At 58.1% G+C, this 8950-nt stretch overlaps 1 protein-coding gene across 1 annotated transcript in view; it reads left to right on the top strand.

Annotated features, from left to right (window-relative positions):
* The window catches only part of LOC133342033 (uncharacterized), a 153138-nt gene that overhangs the window by 138410 nt on the left and 5778 nt on the right, over nucleotides 1-8950 (top strand). Inside the window, exons 2-6 of the mRNA XM_061550918.1 lie at nucleotides 966-989; nucleotides 1747-1777; nucleotides 2998-5176; nucleotides 6971-7144; nucleotides 7591-7749. Coding sequence (XP_061406902.1) covers nucleotides 2999-5176; nucleotides 6971-7144; nucleotides 7591-7749 — 2511 coding nt within the window. The 5' untranslated portion in view covers nucleotides 966-989; nucleotides 1747-1777; nucleotide 2998. The remainder of the gene's footprint in view (nucleotides 1-965; nucleotides 990-1746; nucleotides 1778-2997; nucleotides 5177-6970; nucleotides 7145-7590; nucleotides 7750-8950) is intronic.

The following is an 8950-nucleotide window of genomic DNA, read 5'->3' as shown; positions in this document are numbered from 1 at the left end:
ACCAAAAGTGGCCTGGTCTCAGCTGATGAAAGTTGCAAGCGAGAATTTCATCATCGCTTGCAGCTGGGGTTGGCATCGTCCCCCACTCCACCTGATGTCGAGGGTAAATGGGCGAGGTTTAAGACTGTGACTCATGCAGCTGCAATGGCTGCTTTGGGTACGCGGTCCAGACCTCCCCAGAGACCCTGGCTGACAGAGAAGGTGTTCAGGTTAATTGAGAAAAAGCGACAGGCCCACTCGCATCGCCTACAGCATCCCACGTCAGAGATTGAGGAGGCTTACCGCAGCCTTCGCTCGGAAGTTCGGAGAGCCGTAAGGCGCTGCAAGGATGGGTGGTGGTCGCGGGTTGCTGAGGAGATGGAGTCTGCCTCAGTGGCCCGCGATCACAAATCACTTGTTAGCTCCATCAAAAAAGTAACCTGCAGCGCCACACCTATTACCATCATTAGAGGAAAAAACGGTGATCCAATCTCCGACCCCCAGGAACAGGTTTGCAGATTTGCTGAGCATTTCTGTGAGGTCCTGGGGGAGGGAAATTACACGTGTGTGTGTGTTGTACACGTGTGTATGTGTGGCCACCCACCCCCTCGTGTGCCGTGCCGGCCTTGACAGATGCTCGCTCACAGCACTTGCCCCAACAGTCTGAGATTGTGGCGTTAGTGGACAAGCACAGAGAGAGCGGTGGCGCAGCGGTTAGCGCGCTGCGCTACGAACCCCGACGGACCCGAGTTCGATTCCCGCTCACGACCAACACCGGTCCTGGGCCTCCCCCCCCCCCTACGTCGGCTCAGCCTCAAGTGAGTGCCGCGATGTGTAACTCTCGCCACCATCGTGTCTCGTGATCTCGCCCTTCATGCCAGGCGCGACACTCGCTAACTGCACTTGCCCCGGCGACCTGGCGAGCCTACACGGGGCCCCTTTAGCTTTGTGCAACGTTCAGCAGCGCGCGCCGCCGGCGTCGTTAGTTCGGGGACGTCGCCCGCTGCACGGTAGGAGGACGCGGTCACCGATAACCACATCGACAACAACAACAACAAACACAACAACAACCATACCCACAACCATACCCACAACAACAACCATACCCACAACAACAATTACATTAACAACAATCACAACAACAACAAACAAACATACCCACAACCATACCCACAACAACAATTACATTAACAACAATCACAACAACAACAAACAAACATACCCACAACCATACCCACAACAACAATTACATTAACAACAATCACAACAACAACAAACAAACATACCCACAACCATACCCACAACAACAACAACCATAACCGCAACAATCACAACAATCATAACAACCATACCCACAATAACCATACCCACAACAATCACAACAACAACCATACCCACAACAACAATTACATTAACAACAATCACAACAAACACAACAACAAACAAACATACCCACAACAATAACCATACTTACAACAATCACAACAACAACCATACCCACAACAACAACCATACCCACAACAATCATATCAACAACCATACCCACAACAACAACCATACCCACAACAATCACAACAACAACCATACAATCACAACAACAACCATACCCACGTACAACAACCATACCAACTAACAACAAACATACCCACAACAACAACCATACCCACAACTATACCAACAACCACATACATCAACAACATTATCGGGTGATAATCAATAGTTGGAGGTGCGTCTTATAATCCGGTATCACTTTGTCTCCCTTTCCAGCACAGAGCCATCTGAAAATACGGAGACCCAGGTAATTTCAACATGTTTAACAACAACAACAACAACGTGTACATTCTCTTTGGTTCTTTCGGTAAAGTCACGTAGGTCAAAAAAGAATAATAAAATAAAATAAGAATAAAGTAAAAAATAAAATAATTAATAATTTAAAATGTTTTACTAAAGTATTTTTTTTTACTAAAGTAACAATTTTCTAGCTGTGATTTCCACACCTGATGATGATTACATGTGTTGCAATCGAAACGTCGTGATTTAATTTAGTTATTTTATTTTTAATTTTATTCTTATATATATATTTTTCACCTACGTGACTTTACCGAAAGTATGGATCCTTGCAGTCACGAAAACTTCAAATCTCGAACGTGTACATTGCCTCGCACACGCACGGCCAATTTGTACAATCCACTGCTGGATGAGGAGAGCCTAACCCCCCCCCCCCCACCATTGTGTGTGGGGGGGGGCTACTTGACCATACTTCACCGCGCTGGTCCATCGCGGCTTGGTTTGGTGGTGGCGGCGGCGATGGTGGTGGCGGTGGTGGTGAAGGTGCGGACCGTGTGAGGGAGCATAGCTGTACAGTACAAGCAGCGCATGGTGTTGGGTGATTGATGGCGGGTCGCACCGTTTACGCGTGCTATTAAGAAGGGCTATTGCCCGAAACGTCGCCTATTGTGTTTCCATTGAAGGCCACGCCGTGTTATTGACAGCGATACAGATCCTACCGGCAGCAGCTCGGTGTAGAAGTATTCCAGAATCATAACCGTGGCCCACGACCTTTCCTCGAATATCTTCTTGGTTCTTTCGGTAAAGTCACGTAGAATGGAAATAATAAAATAATAAAAATAAAACATTATAAAATAATTCTCACGACGTTTCGGCCACAACGCAAGCAGCCGTCCTCAGGTGAAGAACAGGGCTGTCCCTACTACGTGACTTTACCGAAAGAACCAAGAAAACGTCGTGGAGAACAGGTCTGTCTGGAGAACAGGTCTGTCTCGACAGACCTGTTCTTCACCTGAGGACGGCTACTTTCGTTGTGGCCGAAACGTCGTGAGAATAATTTTATTATGTTTTATTTTTATTATTTTATTATTTCCCTTCTACGTGACTTTACCGAAAGAACCAAGAAGATGAATCCCTGCAGTCACGAAAGCTTTAAATCGAAATCTTTCCTCGAATAGCCCACGGGGTGAAACGCTTCCCGATGACGATGTTGTTTCTCCGTCTCCTAAGGATGCCGCTCTCCCGTCTGACGCGTGACATCACGTGGACGAACAGGGACGCCATGCCTCGCGCTTCCCGCAAGCTCGCCTCCTCTCAATGCGACCCCCCCGCTCGCCGCGACCTCCCCTCCTCTCGCCGCGGCCTCCCCTCCTCACACCGCGACCCTCCCCGCGACCTCTCCGCTTACCGTGACCTCTCCTCGTCTCGCCACGACCTCTCCACTCGCCGCGACCTCTCCACTCGCCGCGACCTCCCAACTCTGCAGCCTCGCGACCGATCTCTGTCCCCACGTCCCCGTTACCGCGACGACCACGACCGCCACGACAACGACCGCGGTGGCGGCAATCCCCTCAGCTCCACCTCCGCGGCAGACGTGCTGGGCCTCCGCCGGCCCCTGTACCGGCGCGACACCGGGAGGATGCCGAGACCAGACAGCGGCGGCAACCTGGAGCGGCGCCAGCTCCGCCCCAGGGACCTCTCGCGCCAGCGCCCGTTCTCCGACGGCGACGACAACAACACTCGCGATGCGTTCAGGCCGCCGGCGGCAACGGCGCTGCTGATGGCGCTCCCGAAGGAAGACGGCGCGAGGTCCCGCCGGGGGACCCCCGGGGAAGGAGGGGAGCGGCCGTCGCGCAACCCGCAGCGCATGCACGACGTGATGGAGCTCATCCGCCGCCGCCAGGACCGGCGCGAGGAGCTCAAGACGCTCCAGGGGGACCCGGGGCCCGACTGCCCCTCCTCCTTCTCGGCAGCGGCGGCGACAAATAACGCCGGGGCGGGGCTCCTCAGGCGCAGCCACCGACGCGCCCGCAGCAGCGGGGGCAGCGTCGGCGCGGAGTCGTTCTTGTCGGACGACAGCGAGGCGGACGACGACTCGCGCCCCGGAGGGCGCCGCGACAGCGTGACTGCCACCGCCGTCGCGCTGCGCCGCCGTGCTCGCAGCGTGGTGGGGGGGGGGAGGGACGCACGGCGCCGGCAGAGCCCGGACGGTGACGCCGACGCCCTCCTGGAGGAGCTCCGCCGGAATAGGTTCGGAGTGGCGTGCGACGACGACGACGACGACGACGCCGCCGCCGCCGGTCACGAGCGGCCGACGCGCGAGCCCCGCAGCCGGGAGGGAGCCTCCCCTCGGTACGGCGAGCGCCCTTTCGCGTGGAGCCGCGGGCGGGCGCTCGGTGACGAGTCCCAACTCGGCCGTGGCCGCCGCACCGCCTGCCCCGACGACGACGACAGGACCGACAACGGCAACGGTGGCGGCGAAAAAGCCGGCGAGGGGTGGCCGCGCCGGCGCCGCTCCCCTCCCCGCTCCCCGCACGGCCCCGAGCCGCGCAGGGCAGCGTCGACCACCGCCGCCGGCCCCGCCGCCGGTATGGCGAGCCGCAGCGTCGCCGTGGCCGTGCGCCGCGACGGAGATGACCTCCCAAAGTCCCGACCGCCAGCGCGCAACAACAACGAGGAGGAGGAGGAAGCGGAGGCAACGCGGCGCCAGTTCAAGCGGTTGCTGAGCGAGCAACCCGGCGCGACGGGAACGCGGGTCACCGTGGCGACGGGCGGCGGTGGCGGCTGTGAGAGCGGCGAGTACAGCAGCAGCGTCTTCTACAACGAGGCCTACGTATTCGGCCACGCGTACGACCCTCCTCGTCACCAACACTGCGGCGCGCCGGACGGCATGGCGCTAGCGGCGCCGCTGGTTCCCCGCGGCCACCAGCCTCCCGGCGGCAACGCGAAGGCGGGGGGGGCGGTGTTGGACGATGGCGCCGGCGACGACGATGACGAGGAGGGGGGCCGCGGCGGCGCCGCCTCGCTGTGCCTGGGCCTCGTGTCCGTGGGCGGGCGCTACCTGTCGTGCGAGGCCTCGAGTGGCGCCGTCGTCACCGCGCCGCGCGGCACGGGCCCCGAGCAGCGCTGGCGGCTGGACGCGGTCAGGGTGGAGGAGGCCGGCGCCGGCGGTGGCGGCGGCGCGTCGCTGGCGCTGCTGAGGAGCGAGGCGCGGGGCGGGTACGCCCGCGTGGACGAGCGCGGGAGGCTGGCGTGCGACGCGGCTCAGCGCCGAGCCGGCACGGTGTTGGCGGTGGAGGCCGTCGGCGCCCGCGGGGCCTGGCGGCTGCGCGCCGTCGCCCACGAGCGCTACCTGGCGGCGGGCGGGCTGCGTGGGGAGGTGACGTGCGACGGGCTGGCCAATCAGAGCGTGAGTACGGGGCTGGGTGGACGACGCGGTTGCGGTGAGAGGCTGACCAGGGTGACCGATCGCTGCCAAAGTGGACACCCAGCCGTGTGTGTGTTTATCTGGGTAGTGTAGCGATTAGCGCCACGCTGCGCTACGAACCCGGCAACCCAGGTTCACTTCCCGCTCACGGTCAACACCAGGGACGATTATTCTAACCGGTCGTGGGCCTCCCCTAGGTCGACAAAGACGGGCGGGCGGGCGGGCGTGGTACCGGCCACCCACCCCCTCGCGTGCCATAACGGCCTTCAGGTGCTCGCTAACAGCACTTGCCCCTAGAGCCTATAAAGGCTATACGGGGGATCTTTGTCTTTATGCGAGTCAGTTTTTGTAGTGAGCGGTAGTCAGAACACCACTACGACGCTGGTGACCCAAGTTCAATTCTTGCTCAAGCCCAACATCGGTGACAAATGTCTGACCCGGTCCTGGGCTTCCCTACTGACCCATCGGCTTGTCATCTGTACGATGCACCTGCCATTCTTCCACTGCGGTGGTGGGCATCCACCTACGACCCCATCCAAACCAGAAATAACCTGGTCTCGGCTCAATGATGAAGGTTACAAGTGAGAATGTGATCATCGCTTGCAGCTGGGGTTGACATTGTCCCCCCACTCCCTTCTGACGCCAAGAGGAAATGAGGTTCATGATTGCGGCTCATGCTGTTATGGCTGCATTGGGTACAGGGTCCACACCTCCGCAGAGACCCTGGCTGACGGAGGAGGTGTTCCAGCTAGCTGGAAGTAAGCTGCAGGCCCATTGTCATCTGCAACATCCCACGTCGAAGATTTATGACGCTTACCGCAGCCAACGCTCGGAGGTTCGAACAAGCGCGGGCACGAGAGGCTGAAATTGCCTCGGCAGCTCGCGATCACAAATCACTCTTGACATCAAAAAAGTGACTTGCAGTGTCACACCGATTACTGTCCTTAAGGGAAAGAATTGTGATTCGACCCTTGAAGCCCAGGACCAAGTCTGCAGGTTTTGCAGAGCATATTGTGAGGTCTTGGGGGGGGGGGGTGTAAACCCCTGAGCCCAAAGAACATCAAGTAAACACGGGGGGCCCTGCTAGTGACGGCGGAGCCTCAAAGGATGGAGGAAGTAGCCAAACCCCTTTGAGTTGGCTGGCTGTGCTAAGGAGGTGTCAAGTGCAATCTGTATCCTGTGACCAGTTCCAAGAGGATCTAGAGGAGCTAAGTGGCCTTGCTGATGACTGATACCTTCATTTCCTTAGAACTGCTTTTTGTGTCGAGTTTGGTTGTCCTTCCCCCGCACGTCCGATTAGCACGGTTGACTATGTACGGTGCGAAAGAAATTCAACGTACATACATACCAGTGGTGTCAAGATCAGCCTCTGTAGAGGAGGAGGCTCCTGAAGGACACCAGTGGGTGGTGCCATGCTGGTGCACTTTGTGGCGACTGGGAAGTTGGGGGCGGCAGTGGCCACCCTGGGGCAAAATCGGAGGGTGAATGAGCGCTTTTCACGAGAGCGAACAGAACGCCGTGGCGGGTTAAAGCGGCGAGCGTTGCACTGCTCCGCGAGAGTTCTGAGGGAACCCTTCTTCGTGTGCCGAGAGCAGCACAATCGTGACGCCAATTGTATTCGGATCTTTCTCACCGGTCAGAGGTGCCGGGGTGAGCGGTGAACGACGCGGTGAGCGGTATCGGGATGAGCGATGATTACCGGAGGGGGGCTTCATTGTAAACAGACCGGAGTTGATGGGGGGGTGCTGTACGGTGGGGCGGGGGGGGGTCCCGCAGGTGACCACGTGGTGGCCCCACGTGGAGCTGCACCCCCACATGTGGCTGTGGAGCCGGGCGTGGGGGAGCTTCGTGCGCGCCGAGATGCCGGGAGCGACCTCGCGGGGGGCCCTGCTCTACGCGGACGCCGCGGTGCCACACAGCCCCGGCTGCGTCTTCACGGTTCACTTCTCGGTGAGCCCCTCCGCCCGCCCGCCACTCACTCACTTAACCGTACACTCGTCCACCCACTCAGCCATACGCTGACATTCTCGCTTAACCACAACGATCCCTCGTATAGCCTGAGTAGACAATTGGGGGAAGTGCTGTTAGCGAGCACCTATGAAGGCCGGCACAGCACGCAAGAGGGTGGGTGGCCAGCACCACGCCTGACCACCTACGTCTCCATAGTGGTGATGTTTACATGCCACACCAGGTACTCATTTGAGGCCGAGTCAAGCTCGGGGAGGGGCCTAGGACCGGTTCAGATAATCATCACTTGCGTTGGCCATGCGTTTGTAGCAAAACACGCTAATCACTACCACTACTCACTCAACCACACACGCTCAACCACATGCCCACTTGAACAGCACTTGCCGCAACAGTCCATGAAATGCTCTACTGGGGATCGTTGCTTTCAGAGCGGGCGCTACCACGTGGAGACGGACACGGGAGTGTGCGTGACGTGTGGGGCCGTCCCGTGCTCCGCGGTGGCCGCCGACGGCGTGGCCAGTGCCGTGCACGTCACTCACGGCGTGCTGGCGCTGCGCGACACCCACGGGCGCCTCCTCTACCCACAGGTACCCACGGGGTACACGCACAGAGTACATCCACAGGGTACATGTATCCAAACTCGCAACTACCGAGGGTTGTGTGTACAAGACCCCCTGTATTCCAAAGAACACAGGATGAGATGTTACTATCCTTTGTGCAAGCACTTCCAAGAGTTCATGAACAGTGAGCCTGGTGAAATTTGGGGAGCGCATCGTCAGTAGTGACCCTTTGGTTCCTAGGGTGTTTCGGCCTTTCATACTATACACCCTCCCCAAAGGCGGCCAGTGACAGGGTGATCAATCCTACGCTTGCGTCCCATTCCCAATTAGTCATAGGAGTTGCCTTGTTGTTGGTAGCCAACATCCCATGGGACTATGCATGGCAGGGGCGTCCTCCTCCCTGAGTCAAGCATTGTTGACTGCATACCTCCTGGCCCTCTCACTTTGGGGCCTAGCTGGGGTCTTTCCTCTTCATCCAGAGCCACTGACTGCTGCCTTCTGCCGCCTCCGATACAGCTTTGATTGCCGAACGCTGGCTCTGGCCCTTAATTCCCAGGTCTCTAAGCAGTCTGGTTGTAGATGTTGCCACAAAACCTCTGCAGCCCACCTCCACTGGTCGGACTTCTGTGTTCCAGCCATGATGCCGTGCTTCGGCAGCTAGATCGGCATAGCGCAGATGTTTTCGCTCATAAGCCTCATCTACTGAGTCCTCCCAGGGTACTGTGAGCTCAATGATGAAGACCTTCTTGAGCGAACGGGACCAGAGCACCATGTCAGGTCTTAGGGTGGTGGTTGCGATCTCCGGAGGAAACACAAGTTGCCGGCCAATGTCAGCTAGCATTTTCCAGTCGCGGGCCAAGCGCAGCTGGTCTCGCTCTATTGGTGTAGAGCCGCTCTTCGGTGGTTTAGCCCCTTCGCGGACAAAGGTCGTCCGTAAGGGGTGTGATGCTGCTGGGGGTGGTAGGGAGTTGGTGGCAGCTCGCTTGTCCTCCAGGGCAGACGCAAGGTTTTTAAGGACTTGGTTGTGACGCCAAGTGTAGCGTCCTTGGGTGAGGCTTGTTTTACACCCTGTGATAATGTGCCTGAGGTTGGCTGGCATGGAACAGAGGGCACAGTCCGGATCTTCACCATACCATTGGTGAAGATTAACTCTGATGGTAGTGTGATGAATGGAGTACGTCCCTGTGTCGTCCTGCGTGTCTCCCCGTCTCTCACCTGCGCCGTGTCT

This window comes from Lethenteron reissneri, chromosome 2 (genome assembly GCF_015708825.2).
Source record: "Lethenteron reissneri isolate LAM-NWPU_2019-01 chromosome 2, ASM1570882v1, whole genome shotgun sequence".
NCBI lineage: Eukaryota > Metazoa > Chordata > Hyperoartia > Petromyzontiformes > Petromyzontidae > Lethenteron > Lethenteron reissneri.
The sequence above is the reverse complement of the archived record's forward strand: the minus strand, read 5'-3'. Positions and strand labels throughout refer to the sequence as shown.